The sequence below is a fragment of the Pieris napi genome, chromosome 20, assembly GCF_905475465.1.
Source record: "Pieris napi chromosome 20, ilPieNapi1.2, whole genome shotgun sequence".
Lineage (NCBI taxonomy): Eukaryota > Metazoa > Arthropoda > Insecta > Lepidoptera > Pieridae > Pieris > Pieris napi.
This window is the reverse complement of record NC_062253.1, coordinates 817,884-844,059: the sequence shown is the minus strand read 5'-3', so window position 1 is coordinate 844,059 and position 26,176 is coordinate 817,884. Positions and strand designations below refer to the sequence as shown.

Sequence of the window (26,176 nt, the reverse complement as noted above, 5' to 3'; positions counted from 1 at the left end):
GTAATAAAGGATTTTAGGATCTAGGCATAGCTATTGTAAGAAAGAGACAGTTGCATTTTCCAGTTTCTGGTAGAAATAAGTCATAGTTATTTCAAAGTCAAAATGGAATTGCTCTTTTTCACGAGCGTGATAAAGATAATATATAAGCACAATTTTATACATTTAGATATTGAGCAGTGATATATACTAGCACACAATGTTACCAAACGTACAAATAATTGTTAGTTTTGTTTTGAGATATAGACAAAGTTTTCATGTGAATTGTTATTTGATTATTAAAGTTCTATTCAATTTTATGATTGTTTTATTAATTGGGTGGCTATTTAACTAACAATATTTTGAGTTCTTAAATGCCTTTGTACGTCAGAGTCTGACGTTTAATTGTCTGACGGTCAGACAATTAAATTTCATTTAATTTACTGAAATCGACTTTAGAATATAAATTTGCTTAGTTGTCCATTTTTTTGCCAAACAGTACATTATTTTCATTTGTTTATGTTGACATAGGCGAATAACAATAAACAATATTTGTTTTTTCTTCGAAGTGTCAAACACACAATTGTTAAATTGTTATGACATTTTAGTCAATTGACATATGCACACAATTGACCAAAAAAGAAAGTCATAATATATTTTGGTATTTATTAGAAAAACATAATATAATACTTAAACATTATTTTGAGATCTTGGTGAGTAAAATTTGTGTTGTATCACATCCACTGTTAATCCTTTCGTCTCTGGCATGAAGAAATAGCAAAATATTGCAGTCATTAGACATACTCCAGCAAACATGCAAAATAATGTGCCCAATCCTAAAAATATATTTATTATTGAAGTTATACTTCTTTAGGCGCGTTATGAAAAATTGATGAGAGTGAAATTATACGATGCGCACCGTGACACAAAATTAACAAAATGAAGTTGCCCACGGAAGATGCTACGGTATTGGACATAATTTAAAAACAACATTCGAATAATAATGGAATTTATGTTACACTTAATGTAAGAGAATAATAATAAATATTTATTTATTTAATTTTTCAAATGTCAACTGAACTTTATTGACTATAATGACTCCTTTTCCAGTCTTTGATTATTTAATTGTAATTAATTATTTGCATGCAATCAAAAACTATTTTTAATAATGCCAAAGAAGTATAACTTCTTACACGCGTACATAAGTACACGCACCCTTTTTTTTAAATATACAATATTAAAATAATAAATTCCTAAAAGTAATTGGTAATTGTACATTAAAACTTATTATAATATTACTTTAACTTCTGTAACGAATATAAACGCAAATTGATAAAATAATTAGTTTACCAAATTAAATTTTTCATTGCGCAGGCGTAAGCCAAAGACATTTAAAAGTAAAAATATAATGGCATAACGAAAACATTTAATAATAAACATTGTAAATTCAAGAATGGTTTTTTGAATCAAAACTTACCCAGTGCAGCGACAAGAGGATTAAAAATAAATAAAACAAAGAAACATCCAAGAAAAGAATATTCGAATGAAACTATCGTAGCGAAATTCTTTATCTGAAATTAAAATATTAATTAGAACAAAATTAGATTCATTTAAAGCAGCTCAGACACAAGACAGACAATGAAATATAACATTTATTTATTTAAATAGCATTTGGCATATGTTATTATATCTTTGATATAGGCGACATATATGAAGCCGTAGTTTAAGTAAACTTTAGTAGCTATGTCAAGCATAATCTTTCATGACTAATTATATGTCAAAAAGATGGCAATAAAAAAACATTTACTTCCTACACTTATTCACTAGATAAAACAAAGCAAATTGTGGATTATTTTTAATAGTTATGATTAAACAACTCACGATAGCCAGATACAAGGATGATGGGTTAAATCTTACCTCTGGCAAAAATATCTCCGCACTCATGGTAAAAGGTATAGTCCCAGCACCCAATGTGTAGGAGAAACAGAAGAGATATATGAAAACGGCTGTCATCCAATTCGGAGCCCAATTGAATTGGATTTGCGTGCCAAGAGATGCTGCGAATATTGATGCCAATATTGAAGAGTAAATCATCAGCGGCTAGAAATTAACGGTCACAATTTAGTTTTAAATCTATCCTCTATACTCGCAGTCTGTAAATGTTTTAATACTAAGTATTTGTTCGTATTAACATCAAAATATAAGCAACTTAATCTAACAAACTGCTTGATTTACAGGGAAGAAAAATCCCTTGAAAAGTCTCTCGATATTGTAAACGGTTATTTCTGTTTGGTGGGTAATTAATTGGCTTTTCTAGTCCTTTCTTGTGATTAGTAAGAAATTATAAGAAGTAATAGCTCTCTTAAGCCTAATTCTGCGCCAGGTGATACATTTAATTAAATAAACATTGCTGCACAAATTTCTTATATCTGCGATCTTAGTATTGACAAAGGTATCTTCCCTGAATCAGGCAATAAAATGAAAACTAACGTCCCATTTCTCTTCCTGGGAACCTCGCTAAAATTACAGAAATACTTATCCTAGTAAACAATCAATTTGGGTTCTCACAATAGATCTACAGAAGATGCAACTGCTGGATTGGTGGTATCAACTAATAGCATAAAATTAGACGAAAGGCAAAGGTGTATTAGTGTTATTCTTGATCTAGCCATAAGCTTTCGACACTTTTACATACATACATACGGTCACAACAACTCGGAAATTCAGAAAAACTAGGAATTTTATTGTATTTGTTGGATCATGTTGCGTGTTTAGAGTGCGTGAGTGAGCTAACACAGGTCAAGATTTTTCATTTACTTAAATTATCAGAACTAAATAATAACTAATAATATCAGTTTATATAATTGATGACTCACCCGCCTACCCAATCTGTCCACTAGATAAACTACAATCAGAGCTCCAAAAATTGTAACCGCTGCGAATAACACACTGCAAAGAGTAGCAGACATACTGGGAACCGCTGCACTGAATAAAGGTTCTGCATACACTTGAACCACTATTTGACCCTGGAATACTGCTGCGGTGTAGAGAATTAGGGATAAAAAGAGAGCACGACGGGTAGAACGGGACTTCTCTGAAAAAAGGGAATATAATGTTCGCTATGTCACTTGATGTTATGTATTATTAAGACTTCTAATGAATGAATCTTAATCGAAGATCTTCGTTCATTATCAATTATGATTTTCAACTCGTTCCGGTATAACTATTCTTAAACTACCACAATACAAATGTAGAATTAAAGTTAATTATATAATAGAACGCGGTAACGCACGTTCGGCTATGTACCTACATCGAGAGAAAACAACGTATATGGCGAGAGAACAGTTAAAAAACTACTTTAAATACATTTGTCACACTCCTAAACAAGACAGCTGTTGTGGTTTGTATAAGTGTACGGACGCATTTATACAAACCACAGCGGGTTTCTAACAATATCACGATTATAGGTATTCTTCTGTAAAATAAATCAATATTTTTTTAAAAAAATCTACTATATAAAAATAAGTCGGGTTTTCCTTCCTGACGCTATAAATCCAGAACGCACGAACCGATTTCCACGGTTTTGCATTCGTTAGAAAGGTTTATAGCTAAGAAAATTCAGGAAAAATTTCAACAGAAAAGCGGGATCACCAAACGAAATGTTACATAAAACGAAGCCATCGAGGTGGCGAAACGGAGTTCGCCGAGTTTGCTAGTATATGTATAATAATTAATTAATGATACCGTTTAAATTTTACATCTATGAGAATATATATCGCTTACTTACTTAAAAATTGCCAGGTGCTAAGTTTTTCTCGCTGCTTGTTGGGATTGGGTTGCAATTTTTCTGTTTCAGGTGTAGAATCTACGAAATTATACGTTGCTTTAGTAATGTTATTATATGAATCAGCTAGTTCTATTCTTAATGACGGTGAGGACGGAATTTCCAATTGTATATAGGTTAGGTAAATATAGGTTTCAATTAATCTGTTTGTTCATCGTTAACGGTATATGCAAGATAACATAAAGTTTTAAACAGCCAACTAATAAAGTCTCTTTTTTCTTTTCTCGATCTACTCCCCTGCCATTAAGTCCAGGGACTTTATTCCATCTCTTATATTTGACTAAAAAGATTTAGGAAAATAACATAAATTAAAATCATACTCATTCGTGTTACGCGTCTCGCGAGATAAACCCCGGCTACATTGGAAATATTGTTATTTACAATATTTATCTTTTAGGCGAGATCTTTCTTATTTGAGAGAAATAAGCTGAGAATTAGCTCTTACCGTCTAAGTCAGGGTTAAGAGCACGTTTGATGTTTTCCATTTCTTCTTGAACCTCCTTACTATCAACTGTTACACTTCTATAATATGCTATTACAACGGCAGCTTCCTGTAAAATTATAGTGCTATAGGTGCAAAGTTTTTTGTTCGTAAAATTAATGCAAAAAAATAAATAGTTCAATTAGAAAAAGTGTCTTTAAATCTTGTTTAATGTATCTTTCATATTCTGAATCTATATAGTGTAGTATAAATCCCACCTTTTCCAAACCATTTTTCATAAGATATAAAGGTGATTCTCGCAAATAAAACATCATCAGAGTTCCCACGGTGCTGATGGTGAGACAGGTGTAGTTCATCGTGTGGTAGTCCAAGGTTCCGAGGAGATAGCTGACCATTGATCCCACAGGAAAGAGAACTAACGCTCCAGCGGTTAATGAACCTGAATTTTCGAATTTATACAATTATGTTTAGTCATAGTAGTACTAGTTCTTAATAATAATAATAATAATAATAATTTATTTTTTGCAAGAATATGGTACAAAATGTTAAGGTGATACAATCATAAATCGTTCGCATATTCTGCCACACACGATGGCGCGCAAATTTGTCTTAAAGTATTTCACATTATTATTCAATGTCAATTATTCTTATACTATCTAGTCTATTATATTATATACATTATATCATTAGCTTTATATCAATTACGGTGTTTCATGCAAATAATCATTTATTGAATAGTACATTTTTTCTAAAAGTAATTCACTAAGTCGCTTTTTAAAGAATCTAGACGGAAGATCTTTTAATTCTTTTGGTAATTTATTGTAGACTTTAATTGCCATACAAAAGCTGTTTTTCCGAAACAGTTCCAGATTGATTTTTGGCACAGCCAATTTCATCCCATGTCTACTTTTTACTTCAACTTCTACATTCGACTTAAAAATATGTATGTTTCTGTGCACGAATAACGATATCTCTAAAATATAAATACATGGAAGAGATAAAATTTTGAGCTTCTTAAATAAAGGTACGCAACTATCAAGACAGTTTGCTCCACAAATTGCTCTAATACATTTCTTTTGAGCCTTAAATACCCTATTTACTTCGACTGAATTTCCCCAAATTATAATTCCATATCTAAGTATAGATGAAACATATGCATGATAAGCAGCTAATACCGTAGCATGGTTAACAGTTTCCTTTAGTCGTTTTAACACAAAAACAAAACTGTCTATTTTGTTCTGTAATTTTTCAATATGTGCTTTCCAACTACAAAATTTATCTATCGTTATACCTAAAAATACACACTCGTTCATTATGTCTAGTTTATTGCTTTTATATTGTAAGTCTAATTGTGTTTTAGAGTTATATGTCTGAAAATGGATTATGTTAGTTTTGGTCATGTTTATTTGTAGATTATTGGAATTCATCCAGTTAATGGCGTCGTCTAGAGATTTAATTAAGTTGTTTTTTAAGTCTTGTTCGTTTTTACTTTTTATTATAAGTGTAGTGTCATCAGCAAATAGTATACAGTTCTGGTGTATAGCATCTGGAAGGTCATTTATGTATGTTAGAAAAAGTAGCGGGGCCAAAATACTGCCTTGAGGTGTTCCGTACTCATTTTTTATTTCTTAGTACTTTTATTGAATTAAAACAAGATAAGGTTAACTTATCTTCTGTACGTATGAGTGCTTAGCGGCAATCTTTTAAGTTCAGATGAGCCTGATGCTAGTTTGCCATTTGAAATATAATTTTTAACTTAATTAAAAAAAACATGTGTGTGTACTTTAAGTATACGCGTTAGAAGTTATACTTCTTTGGTGTAACAAGATAAAAATCTTTTTAAAAATTTCATCTTTTGCCTTATTTTACGTTTGTAGAAAAAACTACACTAACAATAGAACAAAGGTATTGAATACATTGAAAGTTTTATTATAACGTATCATCTAGTTATTAAAGTTTATTTAAATATCACAAAAAAAATATTTCTATATAATTAAAGAAATGGACATTTTTTATTTTAAAATGTTTACTATGCTAACTTCAGGGTTTATTTTTTTCGTGCCGATGTGCGGGTGTCGGATTTTTTGACAGTGTGCGTGCGGATCGTAAATATTTACTCTCATCCTTTTTCCCTAACGCGCCAAAAGAAGTATAACTTCAAAAATAATTAAAAATAAGTATAATATATACCAAAACAATAAATGTGACGAAATATTTCGTTGAACTATTTTAGAAGCATTTTTGAAAGCAGTTGAAGAACCTTCAACCTTCATCAAAGTGTATTAATAAACGATATGTGCTTTTGTCATATTTATGACTTTTTTCACAGTTGGGATAATAATAACGGCGAAAGATTGACCCATTTAAGGTTTGCAGACGCCCTGATTGTATTTGCCTCAACACGCGATGCATTGGAGAGGATGGTCACAGAACTTGACACGGAAAGCAGAATTGTAGGTCTTAGTAGCAGTCATTAATAATTTCAGAAAGAAAATAATACTTTTAAACAACACTTTTATACAATATTACAAAATCTATGACTGATGCAACAGTAAAATAAATTCACACAAGTGTAGCAAAAGCTTGGAAGAGCTTATGGACGCTTAGAGAAGTCATGAATAAGAAAACGAGCATGGTAATTAAAAGGAAGTTTTTTAATACACTATTTGTACAAACATATGCATCTCAAACATGGGTGCCCCCTTAAGCGCAGCATACAAAGCTACAGGTCCGTCAAAGATCGATGGAACGAAGTATAATAGGGAAAAGGAGAAAAGGAGAAAAGGTAAAATAAAGAATATATTATTAAGAATAATAACTAAGAAAACACAATAAATATAAATAAATTAAGGTGGAAATGGACGGAGCACATGGCAAAAGGAACAGAAAAGTGGAGCAACCAAGTATTCAACTGGTGCCCAAGGTACAATGAACGGAAAAAAAGAAGACAATTTACAACATAGATAGACCCGATTAAGGAAACAGCACGTTGTACATGCCAGAGAGTGGCACAGTGCAGGCAGAAATGACTGGATTTCGAGGAGGCCTTTGCAAAAAAGGGCACATAGATAGCTAGGAATGAATGCGATGATAGAAATATAAATGGATTTAAATGTAAAGTATCTGAAATAAAAGGCTTTTATTATAATTACTTAATTATTTATTGCGTTACCTCGAATGCTCTCCTGACTAAACTCTCCAATGAACACTGGTACTGCAAGGTACATGCAGGCTGACAAGCCAGTGATGAAGAAACCAATAAGGACCGTAACTACGTATTTAAATGAACATATTATCGCCCAACCAATCTGAAATGGTAATTGTAAAATTAATATAATATTTAATTAAGTATTTCGTGAACAGGCATAATAAGGAACTTCTTTTTAATATAACTAATGTTATTAAGTTAGTTAGTTGTAGCCAACAATGAAATGAACCGAGCTCCTAGAAGAAATAGAACAAAAAGTTTGCTTTATTAACATCTTCCATTTATTCAAATATTAATATAATGTAGGTAATACGCTTGTACTTACTAGTACTACTTATCTTGTACTTACCACTTGACTCAATGATATCCCTATGAGAGTATATTTCCGCCCTAAGGTGTCAAAAATTTTTCCTGTTAAGGGAATTGTACAAAGAGCCCCGATGGGCGGTAAGCCTCCAAGTAGAGATATTTCTGTCTCTGTCATTACTCTGTTTAAAGTTGTATTTTCTGAAGCAAATACTTTGATCATAGACGATGGCCAACAGAAGACGATACCGGTGGAAAAACAGAGGAAACCCACTGAAAATTAATGTAATTTATTTTATTGTATCAACACTGTTTTTTGTATCCACTTGATTTCGTTGATCGTGTCCGTATATTATAGGAAAGCAACGCTTTTCGTATTTTTTGTATGTATGTCAATTTGTTTGTATCAAGTGTTTGTCCTAATTGTGTAGTCCAAATAGAAGAAATACTATTAACAAATATAAGTGCCGAGTATTTGCGGGAAAACTGAAAACTACTAGGTAAATATTTTTTTTTTGTTAGTAATACTCGTAGGTTTCGTCTTCCTAGCTTCGTTATGTCTATTTATATAATAATAAATATCCTAATATTACAATTAATTCGTTATTTCCGATTTTAAAAACAATATTTAGAAAATCATCATCTATCGTTCGTAAAATAACGAAGTATTTCCAAAAGGTTTAGTACCTACGTAGATCGCGTAGAACGGCTTCCGTAAATTAATAATAATATTTAATTAGTTTATGGTTAATGATTTCTTAAAATAAAGTTGAATTTATTAAATTTGCCACATTCTTCGTAAAATAGTTATTTTTTATTGGTATTGTTTGAATGATCCACATCGTTACGATAATTAGAATGTGTCAGTAATTTTCTAAAGTTTCCAGCAATTAACCCGTACCTACGCACAATCAATCTATATGTTAATGCAATAACAGAAGTTATCTAAATAGATTAAATAAAAACAGTTATGCGTTAGTTGTGCCTGAAATTATTAAATATAAAATGTTAGCTCAGTGTTTTTTAGTTTGGACACCTTTTGAAAGCTTCAAAAATATTTCCTATGGTTCCTTACCAATAACACACGACGAGACCTGATTTATCACCCCCATTTTTGTTTTTTTTTTCCAAACTACGACTAACCACTACTCATTAAAACGACTGAATGAAAAACAAAAGAAAATTTAGTATTTCGGTGTGAGGTAAGCTTAAATTTTATATTCATTGAGATTATAAGATTATGCTGTGTTTGCTTAGTTTAAAATATAAAACTACGTCACGTAATAATATAAGCGTTAGCTATGACGTATGGAATGTAACATACAATAATGTAAGATTTATTTATTTACTGACAAAAATACATACATTATCTGTACTAAGCCAATATGATAATATTGAAAAAAAATATATATACAATATCATAATATACACAATATCGCTACTGTGAACTCACTCTGCGAACATATAAAGATCTCGATAGTGTCGGAGACAGCATTCAGTAAGCGCAACGTCTTTGATAACGGGGATCTGTGCAACAGACTAGTTCTGGCCCTTGGTATCCAAACAACTTTGGCATTCGCCTTCTGTGCCTGAGTTTTTATTGTGTTTGTTAATGTTTTCCTTCATCGTACAAGCAATGTGCTCAGAGAAAGAAAAGTCCAACAGAGACCAAGCTGGAGTTCGAACCTACAACCTCTGAGAGTCGCACTCATACTTATATCATACACATACACATGAAAAAATAAATAATAGTTAAAAAAAACTAAAAAACACGCTTTTAAAGCACATCAAACTAAAAAGTGAAAAATAATTCCTAATTTAGGCTGAAAATGGTAATGAACAAAGAATACTGGTATTATTGTGAAAAATCGTGGGGAGCTCTGTGCCATCCAGATGTGTGCATCTGTCCGTTAAAAGTGGGTCAAAATCGAGTCCGAAGAAGTCGGTTACATACATACATATATACATACATACAGGTGAAGCTAATATAAAGCGTGTAAAAAAAGTTTCTTGTTTATACTGGCTAGTTACCTATATAAAAAAAGTTTTATATCAGAACTTTAAATTAAAAAAATGTACATATTCTTATTTTTGTTTCATTACTTTAGCAAATAAATTTTACACGATTTTCATATAAGAGATTCAGCATAATATATTGGATTAGGAAGCGTTTACAAAAGTATACACAAACATCAGCGTGGGAAGGAAGTTTTGCGTACAATGGCCAATATGAAAAAATATTGGTTGTTTGTAAAGTAGGTTTACGATCGAGATGTTTCCGTGATAACGTCTTATTGGTGATATAAGTTTTTGGGAAGTAAGGAATTAATGAAGATAACAATTTTTTCAAATTTTAAATTACATCTATCGTTTTATTCACACTTTTGATGATAAATTTCGGGTGTAAAATGACAAGTTTACTTATTCGACTATGATATACATTTTTCTTCATACATTCACGGAATGACTGGCAGCGCTCGAGATGAGACGGGAGATCGGTCCGTCTCTCTCTCGTTATACCTGCGATCGCGCTCGTGAGGTTTTGGTGTGACACAAGTTTCTGAACATGTCACCCGACTAAAACGATTTTAAAGACGTTATCACGTCAAAATTGGTTCACAGACGGGATTTGAACGCTAGACTACCCTAAGTACTCTCTTATACGATTATATAGTTAATATAACTACTGGAAAGAAATCCTGTGGAACAACCTCCATACCTGGTCACACCTGGAACTTTTCAACGAAATGCTACGAGCTACTACTACAGCGAGAGCCGCAAATTGCCTGTAAATTTTCAAAGAATATTGTCGAATAAGTGGCGCCTGTTTCATATGTATCCCGAACCACTATCAAATATTGGAGGCTTTAAAATATCCCTAAGCTAGGGGATCTCTTGTTAACACAAATATAAAAGAAAAATATTGTGCGTGTACTTGTGTACACACGTAAGAAGTGAAACTTCTTTATGACCTTATTTTTCGAAAAATGATCTACTATATGCAACTTTACAGAAATTGGTTAAATAAAGTTTAACAAAAGTTTTTTTTCTCATAGACATGAATTCAAATAATACAATTATTACATTTTACCTTATTACTACTAAGATTATTACAGAATTTCATTAATTGCATTTACTTGAAGTAATCCGACTAATTTCAAGGTTTTCTCGCGAGATTTGCCGCCGATATTTTGGAAATGGAATGGCCATTTCAAAACTTTCAATAAAATATCGGATTCAACCTGCGATCTGTTATACCCTTAATATGTAGGAGTAATGGCTAACCTCTTGATTATCTAATATGCTAAGTAATCAAGAGGAAAGCATATAAGCATAGCGAGCGGGAGCAGGGTCAGTTCTCATTCGGTATCCATTAAGGTTACACCTCTGTATTCTATTACTATTTCCAAATAAAATCATTTAGTTTTTAAAAAGAGATTTTTAAGTACCCGTATAACATTAAATGGTGGCAGCGGTGGGATACGAAAATCCCCTACCCGAATACGACTCCGTATATAATTATCTCGTGTGTGTTTCAAGTGGTAATTAAACAATAGTTCTATTTGGCCTGTTAAGTGAGTGTAGTAAAGTGTTACAAGTTATATATCTCCAGTGAAGTTATGCTCTTCAAGGTTACTGCAATCATCGTTGCGCTGTAAGTCCCAAACACTTATCAGAGCTCAGAGTTAGGTAGTCTAAGAGACAGTGTATTCTTTTCATTTGTGACTCGTTCATTTTTTATATCTTATTTTGTGTAAAAAATTATATGTCTAAAAACTTAAAAACCGAAGACAGTAGTTCCAACAAAATGTCAGAAATCGACTTAAACATACTACTCAAGTTCATTACTACATTCGATGGGTCACGAGAAAAGTTAGGCCCATTCTTAACAAATTGTCAAAATGCGATGAGTATGGCCACACCATCACAAACCGATGTCCTTTTAAAATATATTCTGAGTAGGCTAGAAGGAAAGGCAGAATCAGCGTGTTCAATTAGAGATTTTAATAAATGGCCTCAACTTGAGGATTTCTTAAAAGCCCAGTTCGGCGATAAGAAACATTATGCATATCTTTTGGCAGACTTACAAGACTGTAAACAGTCTACTAATGAAACCATCAGTCAATATTCCTTGAAGGTGGAGTCATGCCTTTCAAAACTATTGGCTGAAATTAATATCTCGATACCCACAAAGAAAAAAGATGAACTCGTAGGTCGCGTAGCAGCAATGCAAGATTTAGCATTAAACATTTTCACAACCGGCCTTCAGCCACAACTCTCCACAATAGTGAGATGCAAGGACCCATCAACGCTTTCAGAAGCAATTGCTTTTGCGATAGCAGAAGAAAAAATATTGGGTATGACGAATAAAAAACATAACAACATACCACGTCCTAATTCAACACCTAATCGTTTCTCGAGACCAAACTTTTCCTCAAATAATACTGCAAATGTGATAACTTGTAGATATTGCAAGAACATGGGTCATAGTATAGAAAATTGCCGTAAAAGACAATATAATAACAGCCGAAACCCTAATCGTAATTCTAACTCTAATCAAAATCGCAATCAAAACTTTACTCAGAATCGCGCACAACATATTGACACACATTTTAATTACCAGGATAATAATGACGAATATACCTCCCAAGGTAATTTAAACTAAATCGGTTTCCCGAATGGTATCGCCCGGGAAATAAAAATAATAATTTCAAAGCCGATACCAAATTTATTAACGCTGTATCCACTGAATCCTCTGTACGACACAGAAACGCTGTACCCACTGCATCATATAAAAACTCTGTTTCCTCTGCATCATATAATAACACTACACCCACTGAATCCTCTGCATCACGTAAAAACATTGTATCCACTGCATCATATAAAAACACTGTATCCTCTGCATCATATAAAAACACTGTATCCTCTGCATCATATAAAAAAGCTACATCCGCCGTATCCACTGCATCACATAAAAACACTGTATCCACTGAATCATCTGCATCACGTAAAAACACTGTATCCTCTGCGTCACACAGAAACATCATATCCGCTGTATCCTCTGCATCATACAACAACAGTACATCCGCCGTATCCTCTGCATCATATAGTAAGACCGTATTCACTGAACCCTCTGTATCGCGAAGAAACACTGTATCCACTGCATCCTCTGTATCCTCTGTATCCACTGTATCCACTGCATCCTCTGCATCCTCTGTATCCACTGTATCCACTGCATCCTCTGCATCCTCTGTATCCACTGTATCCACTGCATCCTCTGCATCCACTGCATCCTCTGTATCCACTGCATCCTCTGTATCCTCTACATTATGTAGAAACACTGCATCCTCTGTATCCACTGTACCCACTGCATCCTCTATATCCTCTGTATCCTCTACATTAGGTAGAAACACTACAACCTCTAGATCCACTGCATCCTCTGTATCCTCTGTTTCCTCTACATCCGTTGAACCCACTGTGTCCACTGTATCCTCTGTTTCCTCTACATCCGTTGAACCCACTGTGTCCACTGTATCCTCTTTATCCACAGTTCCCAAAACTCTCGCATTTACTGTATCAACTACGTCAACCATTTCTAAACCTATAATGAGCACTATGCCCACTGTTTCACTATTATCAAATGATCTTCCTGAAAAAATATATAAAATTAATACGAATTCTAAAAGATATTTACCTTGTGTTGTATTACGAACCTCTAAATCCTATCAACCTATAAATCTCTTAGTCGACACTGGATCCTCTATATGTTTGCTTAAGCGCTCGTGCCTATCTCAGATTCAAACAATTAATAAAAATAACATAGTTACTATTAAAGGAGTAGATATTAAAGACGAACCAATCCGTAGTCTCGGTACTACAAATCTCAAGTTTCAGGTAGATAAACTTACTATTTCTTACGAGTTTCATATTGTTGAGGAAATATGTCTTCAATATGACGGCATACTAGGCAATGACTTCTTTACAACTTTTGACATGAAAATTAATTATAAAACAGGACACTTAGAAGGACCGGATGGTAATAAAATCAAACTCCACTTTAACGAACCTACTTATGAAATACCTCCTCGATCTGAGACTATTGTAGAATGTTCCGTCGTAAATCCCGAAATTAAGGAAGGCCTTATACTAGATGAATACGTTTCGGACAAATTATTACTCGCAAATTGTATCGTGAAAGTCAAAGAGAATAACAGAGTAAACGTATCCATTGTTAATGTATCAGAAAACCCAATATCACTAAATCCAAATATGTTAATCACTCTGCATCCAATTGAATATCATCCAACATCCAATCTTAAACATCATTTCTCTGAATCTGCTATTGACCGCTCGAGAAGAGTAATTGAATCATTACGCACAGCTCATTTAAATGAAGAAGAATCTAAGTCCCTCTTTGATATTTGTGCCCAATACAGTGATATATTCCATTTCCCAAACGAATCATTGACAGCAACCGACACTCTACAACATGAAATAAATACCGACACAAACAATCCTATAAGTGTAAAAACGTATCGTTTCCCAGAGGCACACAAAAAGGAAGTACAAACACAAGTCGAAAAAATGCTACATCAAGGCATAATTAAGCCATCTTCATCCCCGTGGTCTGCACCTATATGGGTGGTACCTAAGAAAATAGATGCTTCTGGAACTCAAAAATGGAGGATTGTTATTGATTATCGTAAATTAAATGACATCACTATAGGCGATACTTATCCGATACCAAACATCACTGAAATCCTTGATCAATTAGGTAAATCCAAATATTTTACAACTTTAGACTTAAGCTCCGGTTTCCATCAAATAAAGGTAAAATCACAGGACACTAATAAGACGGCATTTAGTGTACCTCAAGGTCATTATGAATTTACTCGTATGCCATTTGGCCTTAAAAATGCACCAGCGACTTTTCAGAGATTAATGAACAACGTGCTAGCTGGTCTTCAAGGTGAACGTTGTTTTGTATATTTAGACGACATAGTAGTGTATTCATATGATTTAAAGTCTCATATTAAAAATCTTAAGTCCGTATTTCAAAAACTTCGAAGTCATAACCTAAAACTACAAGCCGATAAATGTGAATTCCTACGAAAAGAAGTGGGGTATCTAGGCCATATTATTACCGAACATGGTGTGAAACCTGATCCAAAGAAAATCGAAGCTGTACAAAAATTTCCAATTCCCAAATGTGCCAAAGACATTAAGTCATTTTTAGGGCTTGTGTCTTATTATAGACGGTTCATTCCTGATTTTTCCAAGACTGCAAAATTATTAACAAAATTATTAAAGAAAGACACTGAATTCGAATGGAAATTTGAACAACAGCAAGCTTTCGAAATCCTAAAGAGTAAACTCATCTCTCCTCCCATACTAGCATATCCCGATTTTACTCAGCCTTTTATTCTCACCTGCGACGCGTCTAATTATGCCATATCCGCCATTCTATCCCAAGGTCCCGTGGGCAAAGACAGGCCAATAGCTTATTCTTCACGCACCTTAAACAAGGCGGAATGCAATTATAGTGTAACCGAGAAAGAATGTTTAGCAATAGTATTCGGTACTCAAACTTTCCGGCCCTACATCTATGGTCGTCGGTTCACCATAGTCACAGACCATAAGCCCCTCCAATGGCTCTTTAATTGTAAAGATCCTGGTTCCAGACTTGTGCGATGGAGACTAAAGTTGGAAGAGTTTGATTACGAGATAGTTCATAAAAAAGGAAAAATTAACACAAATGCTGATGCATTATCTCGATTTCCGGTAAATCCTATACATACTAATCCCAAATCTCCAAATTCTCTTTTACCAAATATCGATGAAAATTCAAACAATTCTTTAGATGATCAATTTTCTCAATTACCATCTCCTATACCACTTTCTTTCAATGATCAAGATATACTTCAAACAAGTCCAATTCAAAATCCTCTGAATCAAATGCAAAATCCTGTTCAAAATCCTTTACTTAATCCCATACCTCGTGTTACACCAGACCAAGATCAACTACCATCTCCACACTCAGATTTAATTGATCTAGGCCCAATCGATTTAGATATCACAGAAGACGATATTAATTTAGATTTCGACTCACTCCAAATTCCGTCGCCTAATGAATCTAATTCCGGTAATCCTAATATTTCCCACGATGATTACTCACAGTTTCTAAAATCAAATTCTAAAAAAGACATAATTTATAATACTACATTACAAGAACACAACGAACATCTCTTGAAAACAACAAATAAAATAATTCTTATTCCAACATCCATAGACCTCGACGAAAGCAATCCATACGTATCGGAGGTCATTCTTAATACAGAAAATAAAGATGAAATCTTGAATATCGAAAAAGAACTAAATTCCTTTCTTAAAATACACTATGAAAATAAAATTGTTTATTTGCTATTTACGAAAGTTCATCATTTCGACGAAATGACATATCCTTCTATATTCGATGCTTTGAAGAAAGTGAGGAACGACCTATTACTATCCTCTGATTCAACAAACATTTCTATCTCTGATTTCCGAAATCCGTTTGATAAACTATCTTATACTAAAATATACAATATAATTATTCACATATTCCATAATACTAACATCCCTGTCGATGTATATCGAAATAAAATAATATATCCAACCTTAAGTGAAAGATCCAAAATTTTACATGAAAACCATGACATTCCTATAGCTGGTCACTTAGGATCTGTCAGAATGTACAAAAGGATTAAAGAGTCATATTACTGGAAAGGAATGAGGAGCGACATAGAAAATTATGTAAAGACGTGTAGATCTTGTCAGGAAAATAAGGCTCTTAGAAAAATTAACAAAGCTCCCATGGAAATAACAACAACATCTACAGCCCCTTTCCAGAGAATAGCTTTGGACATAGTCGGTCCTCTTCCTGAATCAGGTACTGCAAAACTCAAATTCATCTTAACCATACAAGATGATCTTACAAAATATTCAATAGCTTATCCAATAAGGTCCACAACTGCTGAAGAGACCAGCGATTGTCTAATACATTTTATCTCACTTTTTGGCATTCCTAAAACCATTCTCACAGACCAAGGTACTAACTTCACAGCTGATCTTTTCAAGAGTACCTGTAAATTTCTAAAAATAAAACAACTCTGGTCTTCACCATACCATCCTCAAACTCAAGGCGCGCTAGAACGCAGCCACTCAACATTAAAAGAATATTTAAAATCTTTTATTAATAATAATCAAGACAACTGGCCCACTTATGTTTATACTGCTATACTCACATATAATATAACTCCTCATACAACTACAAAATACACGCCCTACGAACTCATATTTGGACATAAGCCTTATATACCAAATTCTGTATTTGAAGAAGAACCTACTACCTATTTGGATTATATAAAAATGCTACAACATAAATTAAAATTCTCAAGGGAAATTGCCTTGCAAAACATTACAAAATCTAAAGAAACGTCAAAATCTTATTACGATTCACATACCAAACCTCCTCCACGTTATAAACCTGGAGATTATGTTTATATTAAAAATCACTTAAGGCTAAGAAAAGCTCTGTCTCCTATCTGGAAGGGACCTTATAAAATAATAATGGTTAATAATAATCATACAGCGACACTTCTAATAAATAGGAAACATGTAACACATCATTTCGATCAAATGAAACCGGCGCTAATACCTAAATAAAACTCAAAGTATAATTTATAGTATAATATATTATACTTAATAATCCCATCAATTAAATAAGCGTCTCTTAAACTATGTCTAACTAATTGCGAATGTATAAGAAGATAACATCCTATCCCAGGTACAATTCCATCGGTTAATATAAACACAAACGATAAGCAACGAACATTCCTTTCTACAATGAATCAAAGATATAAATAAAAGTTTATATAATTAATACTCTATTATTCTAATTTAAGTTTAGTTTTAAACATATATTTAACACGATTAAATTATATAATTCCATTTCAGCGCCATGGGTGAGGTGCACACATCCTCTGGTTTTATTGAACCACTCCCTTCTAGTTCCGGCATCCTTTTCGATGGTTTGGGTAAAATAAAAATAAAAAAGGGACAACTAGATATAATTAATTACATTAATATTTCCTATATCGGCCCTCATCTATATAATTTAAATGGCGTATTTACCACTCTGGAAGAGATATGCAAACGTGCTAATTATCAGCCCTGCGAGAACACCCTGTCTTCCTTACTGGTTCGCTTTGAAGATATTAAAAGTGAATTCAATTCTATATCTCATCTTATTTCTAATCGTAATAAACGCTCAGCATGGTTTGGCGCTATCGGTATCGCATTTCGGCATATTTTTGGAACTCTTGACGAAGACGATGCAATAAAATATGATCAGGCTATAGAGTCCGTTCAGAAAGATGAGAAAACCCTTGCCAAATTAATTAAAGAAAATATTTTAATAACAACAAATACATTAAACTCTTTTAAAGAAACGATAAAGCAACTTGAACTAAATGAAGAAAAATTAAATAAAAATATTTACCAATTCTTTTCTAAATATGAAAATGTAACAAATAAACTTATCATAAACTCTAGCATAAATTCAATTATTAGTAACTTAGAAAGTTCTTTACTTACCATGTCATTCCAAGTACAAGACCTTATTAATGGTATTCTATTTGCCAGTCAAAATGTATTTCATCCTAATATTTTATCTCCTTCTCAACTTTACAAAGAACTTGTAAGCAACATCAGACATTTGCCGGAAGATACACATATTCCTGTACCCTTAGATTTAAGTAATATTCATTTAATTTTAAGTATTTCTAGTGTAGCCTGTTATTATTATAATCATAAATTAGTATTCATATTACAAATCCCTTTAGTAACTAGAGAAACATATGTGTTATACAGAACCTTAGCTATACCAATTCCACACAATATGAATGACCCGAATTCGTTTAGTTTTATTCTACCAAATAATCCATATATTGCTATTTCTAATGATAAGAATGATTATTGTATTTTTGATAATTTAAGAAAATGTAGCCTTGTAAACTCTGAGCTCTATATCTGCGAAACTCGGGCAATCCTTTCGACCAGTGGCAACCCTACGTGTGAAACAGAACTGTTGAAAAACCCTCATAGTTCACTACCACAGCAATGCATAACGAAAACCCACATTGGACCACTTGATGCATGGGAACCTCTCACAAATAACAGATGGGTGTTTATCCAATCACATCGAAATAAGATCTCTATAGATTGTGGTGCAAATGGCCTATCTGAAACCACAGTATTTGGTACAGGTATACTTAGGATACCTAAACATTGCACTGTATTCACAAGAACAATGAAGATAAAAGCTTACAAAAACTTCAAGGTTAATATTACCACACCTATACTGGATTTCACGTTGACAAACGATTCTTGCTGTAATATGATTCCCGAAATTAAAAGTGAACTCAGTTCTGACTATAAGACGCCGAAGGTCATAGATTTAAATAAATTAAAACTTTATAGTGAAAGTGAAATGAAAGAACTAGACAATTTAATTAATAAGGAACCTTTTATTGTAAAATTCCAAACTCATTACACAGTGTCTGTAATTATTATTTTTATTATTGCTATTATACTACTAGCTTATAAGTTAGTTTATTGTATTAAGTTAAGGAAAAATGTTAAACTCCATAAAACCACTGAACCTGAAGATGTGGAAATGAATGTAAGCCCTGCTCCTCTTAGACATCTATCTTAGTTTGAATACTCTCCGAAAATTCAGTTATATCCCTGAATTTCGGTCTTATGCGAGGGGTTGTTATACCCTTAATATGTAGGAGTAATGGCTAACCTCTTGATTATCTAATATGCTAAGTAATCAAGAGGAAAGCATATAAGCATAGCGAGCGGGAGCAGGGTCAGTTCTCATTCGGTATCCATTAAGGTTACACCTCTGTATTCTATTACTATTTCCAAATAAAATCATTTAGTTTTTAAAAAGAGATTTTTAAGTACCCGTATAACAGATCGATCAAGCATTTTGTAGTTGGTATTTAAAAAAAACAACATGGCGCGTAACCGAAAAACGTGACGATTTTTTACATAAATTTCTCTCATACGTCGATAAAGAAGTTTCACTTCAAAAAGTACAGGTACAATATAACCGAAACAATATTAAGAAAAGTTAGATGGCGTGGATTCTTGATAAATATGAATACAAGTTAGTGCTATTAAAAAAATCTACAGAGATCGGTGTCAAAAATAATTTTATCGACTTATCGAGTTAGCTTTCTCACTTCCACACTCAAGGATCAAATCACTTCAAAGGAGAAGCTCGTTACGCGCAAATTGAAAAAGACATGGTCGCAATTTAATTCACACGTCATGTTTGTGAACAGGTGCTGCTTCCGGAAACAGGACTGCGAGGTTTCCGTTCAGTTTTGTAATTTCATACGAATAAAGAGCGGACCGTATCTACCTACTGGTTTCTTCTATGTTTGCCCATAGTAATTTTGTTGGATGATGTTATATTTTAAAAGTACTGAGAGGTTTTTACGCCGGCTTTTTGTCACGGCCTACACCCTCTGTCTTCTTTGCCGATGAGTAGGGATGTCTACCGATTCAAATTTAATGACGTGGAATAAGTAATACCTGTATCTTATATTCCATAATAACATATTATATTTAATAGTTTTTATATCTACGGTAGGGGACTATTTAGACCGACCATAAGCTTTACGTATTAAAATGGTCCGTTCTAGAGGGCCTTATTTAACCCGCTATTAGATAGCTAGAGTAATTTCAAGCGCGGTATACAAACAATAATAAAATAAAACTAATTCAAACAATCCTAAATAACTTTATTGTATGAACATAAGGAAGTGTATTGTTTACATATGGTTTAGGACGTTTTTAATAGGTGTACTTTTTTATACATCTGATAAAAAAATGCAAACATTTTACGTCATTTACGTGTAATACATCCTCTGTAATTGCCACTCAAGATTGCAATTACGATTCGATTACATCGAAATTACATACGAAAGACTATATCGGTATTTCTTCTGCTATTTTTTTGCTCCAAATGGTCGATTGGAATGCGCTAGCTACGCCTCTTACGTACGGAGCAAGTATTACGTAACAAATTTGGGGGGGGGGGGGGTAAAACGTTACGATGCGGGGTGGGGAATGAATAACGCGTTATTGTTAATATTATGTTCGACGTTTTACTATACTTGGGTACAGAAAAACGTTACGGCGCGTTACATGGGGGGGGGGGGGCAATAATCTCCAAAAATTGCGTGACGTAATACTTGAACGCTCTCTTCACAGTAAAATTTATACAAAAATATTATCCATCAATTGCTGCAGTAGTCTTTAAATTTCCTGCATTTTTTTTCAAAATCTCCATCATTTTCGGCTCAATAGGACCCTGTCAGGAATGATCTCCTGCAGCAGCTAAAGCCTCCCGGTTCTCGTAAGCCCAGAATCCGTGAAGTTCCAGCAGTATGGACACGGCCGTGTGCCCCTGACCACTTCTAACTAAATCCTGCAGAGTTATTTTGGATGGATCCTCTGGTCTGATCATGTCAAAGATTTCGTCTTTCACGTCATCGAAATTCACAGGATCTGCGCCGTGGGCTACCATTTGCTCTTGAATCGCCTTGAAATAGACAAAAAGAAGGTGATTTAAACTCATCAATATTATTTGTAGAGACCTTTTGTTACCAAAATAAGTGTTTAACTGAAATTATAGACCTTAACCACAAAAAGAAATTGATAAGTTCCAATAAAAAAAAAAAAGTGGCACTACAACCTTTTTAGGCCTGGGTCTCATATTTCTGTATCTGTTTAATGATCGAATAGGCAAGTAGGTGATCAGCTTCCTGTCAACTTTTTGGGTCTGAAGAAAGATGGTTTTCTTTCACCATTCATTGTTACAGCCGGGAATCGAACCTACGACTTCAGGGATAAGAGTAGACTACTCTTATTGATATTTAATTTAATTTAATTATAAATTATTTAATTTATTTAATTATTAATTATGGAAACGTACCTTAAAGAAATAATTCAAAGTAAACGCATCAAGAAATCCTTGAGAATTGATGTCTAGAACTCTAAACAGGTATGCTAGGGCTGCCGGCTGGCGTCTGTTCTCCAGAGCTAGGACTAGATCTAGATAAGTCTTGTAGTCTATCTCCCCATCGTAGGTTAGGCATTGCTGGAAAACTCTTTGAAGGAAAGCTCGAGTCAAGGTTCCTGAACCATAACTGAAACAATTTATTTTTTTATACTTCGTTGCATACAGAAATCTTTATTATATATATATAATTCTTCTGTGAGTGTGTATGTCACTGAACTTCTCTCAAACGACTGGACCGATTTTGATGTTCAAGGGGATCTGGGAATGGTTTAGATTCACAAATCAGCCCGGCAGGTGGCGCTGCAGTCGGTACTTTCATACTTTAATATCCTAATAGCTTGAAATATCATGCAGGACAACGTCTGTGAGGTCCACTAGTATAATATAATACAATTGACAATAAAAACATTGTAAGTAATATTTTGTGCCTATTTTAGTATAGTAGTGTTGTTCTAGGAGTACATTGTCGTCACATATAATTATTTAAATGATGTATACAAAATTTTGTAAAACCTATTTTAAAAGAGTGAAGTGTGTAATTTCTTGCCCATTCTTCTCCACACGAAACTGCCTTTTGGAAGGGGCAACTAGAATCATCTTTATATTTTATTTGACGTTCAAAAGTGCCATTTTAGGTGCTCTAATTGAAGTAAATGATTTGACTTGACTTGACTAAATGAAAAGGAGCGACTGGCGGCCTTATCGCTTTCGAGCGATCTCTTCTGGGCAACCGTGAGAAAAAATAATTAAATAACACTCAAAATAACTTCATAAATGATGTTAAATTAATTCTAAATTTACATTTACTACCAGTTCAGGGGCGTAGAGCGGGCAAGAAACTATGTGCCACTTAGATAATAGATAACTTTAGATAAGGTAAGCAAGAAGTGCATAAATACACAAGACATAGTTATTTATACAAAACTAATGTAACAAAACATAGCAATTAGAACATATGTAAACAGTGATCAGGACAGTATTTAAAAAATAAATTGTATATAAGGTAATTTTGTTATATCAAAATTAGGGACTGCTAAAAACAGCAACAATATTTAATCTATATTCCTATAAGGAAAGGTTTTTGTATGTTTGTACCAAACTCAATAACTACTGACACTGAAACTAAAAACTTTTTTTAGGACAATTTTTTTTTAAATGTTTTATTGATAAACAAAAATATTTCTGAGTAACAGGCTATATTGAGTAACAGTAAGTTATAATTATAGAATTAAATCAAGTGGCCAGTAAATTAATGCAGTTTGTATTTTTTTACATACAAAATCTCTATTATAATTACATAGTAATAATAAAAATAATTAAAAATTAATAAATAGAAAATTAACAAATTTAAAAAGTTTGGTCCCTGTGGCAGTGTACCTTTAATAATGGCATTTATACGCTTTAATGCGATACTTATTCGTTGAGCGAGGAAAGCACCAGCTCTGTGGTCACCGGTACTATTTAACAACAAACTTAAATCTATAATTAGTGTCTGTGCACTTGAACCCCACAGCCCAAGAGTTTCTACTCCAAAGGGAGTTTGCTAGCTAGATCTCTATAATTGCTTATGTCTTTTATTATTAATTTATGTCACTATACTCCTAATTAATTTTTAACTTAAGGTGGTACCTAATACTGTGCATTCAAAGGTAAGATAATATAAACTTACCCAGCTAGTTCATTAATACTCAACATCCCATTATGATCTCTGTCCAGATTAAGATATTGTCCATACACACGGAGGGCTGATGCTGCGCTGAACCAGTTTTGTTCCTGGAGCTCCATCGGCAGGTCTTCTTCTCTTAACTAAAATATTATATAAACAGAACGCCTTAACCTCTCCATGCCTTGTGGTTAAAGCAAATGGTGTTCAGGACTTCATTGTAGTGAAACAATGATAACAAATCTTTTGATTGAAAGAATATTTATTTTTGGCTAAGTCTAATAATAGTATTACAAGCCCAGCTACATGTTTAAGCTTACTTTTCTATAGTTTATGCAAACGAAAATTTATTTTGAATGTAATGCTCCAAAAACCTACAAAATGAAATACAAAACATTAATGTAATAATAACCCCCCAGGGAACAGACATCGGGGCAGACCAAAAATGAGGTGGATGGACGACATTGCCAAAGTGGCAGGCACAAACTGGCTAGAGAAAGCAAGGGATAGACAGGTTTGGAATGGGATGGAGGAGGCATATACCCGGATGGGGTCAAGGCTTCAATAACTTATACCAACATAGTTTAAGAAATATACTAACTCAAAATAGGTTGTAAACAAAACAAATTGTAAGTCTTGAATAAATATGCTTTATTATTATTATTATTATTATATTATTATAATGTAATAATAAAACTATTTTTTTTTTAACTCACCTCTAGTAAATCATCAAGAAAAGAGCAAGAAAGCACATCTCGTATCCTTACTCTTCCAACTCGCAGTGGGTCCAAAAAGAAGAGAAACTTTCTTGCCGCTGTGCACACATAGAATGATGTGAATGATGAGTCTAGACCATCTAGGGCTGCTAGAGATGGGACTAACTCAGCTATATAGCTCTCTAGGTCCTGGGAATGCGGAGAAAGTTATAATGTATTTATGTAGAAATGTCTATAAGTAATAGTAACAAGAAAACTAAATAAAACTAGGGCATTTTTGCTTTAATTTTGTCAGATTTTTTTTCAGTTGTATTAAAACCCATGGTCATAAAGTATTACACACCCTTTTCGGACAGTTCACTAAAACTAAAATAATGAACATTATAAACGTAAATATAACTTACTACTTAAGTTTCATACAATATATATAATAATTATTATAATATAAGAAAACTAACATGTTCAGTGAGATATCCCTGTCCAGTGACATCATACAAAGATAGTCCTATTCTAGTCTGCTGTAACCAAACACGTCTCATGACATAGTTGAACAGGGACACACCTCTAACCCGTCCTATACCACCTTCTGCTGCTTGAAGACGGCCAAATATCTCGGCAGTGAAGTAGGGTCTGGGAATGTATGATTGTTTGATGAAATGTTTTTTTTATTTTAACAGTGAAATTTTAATACTTTTTAACTTTCCAAATTGTTTTTTCAATAACAGAAATAAACAAAACAATCAGTAATATTTTAATACTTTTCTAAATTACTGAATTTCAAATATTCAATATTTACCTCTAATTCTTGTGACCCTATTTTTGTAATGAGAAAACATTTAAAAATAATTAATAGAGCAATGTACCTATATTTAGGCCCTGCTTCATCCCTTATTTTCCTATACTGTAAATAATCAATAGTCAGCTCATCACTATTTGACATACTGTAACTCCCATTTGATTTCTCAAGCAAACTCCATAAATGTTTCAATTCCCCATTGTCAAGTAACTCTTTACTTTTCTTTTGAAGAAACTGAGCTCGGGTCTCCTCTCTTAACTTCTGTGATAGCATATCATCAGATCGAGGAAGTTTGAAGTAAAATTTTGGAACTTTTTTATAAGTTTCTTCAATACCATCAAATTTTGGTTTATATAGTTGTTTGAAGGTCTCGACTTCAATTTTGTCACTCTCTTCCTTGGTTATGCTTGTTCCAGACTCTATAAGAATATATTTTACAAATGAATTGAGAAAGTACGAAATTTTACTTCAGCGGTATTAAATTTGGCTTACTGTCTAACTTCTTAATGTATTTTCTTAAACGATCCTTAAGTTTATTGTTAATTTCGCCCTCGTCAACAACAGGCGGTAAATTCGACGTGCAGCTCTTTTGTGTCTCAACACTCTTGTTTTCCTTTTTTATTTCTGACATCTTTTATTGATAGTATTAATATTGAATGTTTTTATAAATTGAACACAAGTACCGAAATTCAAACTTTTGAGAAATATTAAAATTTAAAACAACCCACAATGTTTATGTTGACATAATCGAATATTGAATCACAGATATCTAATGGTGGCTGTACACAGTACACACTCGTCGAGACACCCCGAGACAGGCCGAGTGCGAGAGTGTACAGTAGAGCTCTCGTCTCGCCTCGCTTCCTCGCAGTTGGTCTCGCCTCTCTCGGTCGCCTGTCGGTTTTTTGAGCACGAGTCAAAGGGTCTCGCGAGTAAAACGAGAGCGACCTGTACACACTCGTTCAATCATTAAATTTTGGATAATATTAAAACTTTATGATCCGAATTACCAATTTCTGTTGCGGTGTATAGTGACCATCTTCTTCTTCGCCATGGCTTCGTATTTTTTTTAATGGTTAACGTGA

The 26,176-nt window shown here is 33.3% G+C and overlaps 3 protein-coding genes across 3 annotated transcripts; 1 reads left to right on the top strand and 2 right to left on the bottom strand.

The window, feature by feature from the left end:
- Positions 1 to 625: 625 nt before the first annotated feature.
- LOC125060026 (facilitated trehalose transporter Tret1-like) lies at positions 626 to 9,137 on the bottom strand. The gene is made up of 10 exons (XM_047664767.1): positions 8,852 to 9,137; positions 7,820 to 8,049; positions 7,435 to 7,570; positions 4,520 to 4,701; positions 4,266 to 4,371; positions 3,764 to 3,841; positions 2,853 to 3,070; positions 1,894 to 2,076; positions 1,454 to 1,547; positions 626 to 812 (listed from the first exon to the last, which is right to left on the bottom strand). Exons 1-10 carry the CDS (start codon positions 8,886 to 8,888, stop codon positions 667 to 669), a joined length of 1,410 nt encoding a protein of 469 aa, XP_047520723.1. The 5' UTR covers positions 8,889 to 9,137; the 3' UTR covers positions 626 to 666.
- Positions 9,138 to 12,447: 3,310 nt separating this feature from the next.
- LOC125059751 (uncharacterized serine-rich protein C215.13-like) lies at positions 12,448 to 15,149 on the top strand (the record flags this gene model as incomplete). The annotated part of the gene is made up of 2 exons (XM_047664299.1): positions 12,448 to 13,543; positions 15,124 to 15,149. Coding segments are annotated over 2 exons (1,122 nt in total), but the record flags the coding sequence as incomplete, so codon positions are not given.
- Positions 15,150 to 21,027: 5,878 nt separating this feature from the next.
- Positions 21,028 to 25,859, bottom strand: LOC125059528 (serine/threonine-protein phosphatase 2A regulatory subunit B'' subunit gamma-like). Its single transcript, XM_047663981.1, has 7 exons — positions 25,584 to 25,859; positions 25,159 to 25,510; positions 24,754 to 24,925; positions 24,296 to 24,484; positions 23,586 to 23,722; positions 21,830 to 22,043; positions 21,028 to 21,436 (listed from the first exon to the last, which is right to left on the bottom strand). Exons 1-7 carry the CDS (start codon positions 25,720 to 25,722, stop codon positions 21,209 to 21,211), a joined length of 1,431 nt encoding a protein of 476 aa, XP_047519937.1. The 5' UTR covers positions 25,723 to 25,859; the 3' UTR covers positions 21,028 to 21,208.
- Positions 25,860 to 26,176: the final 317 nt, after the last annotated feature.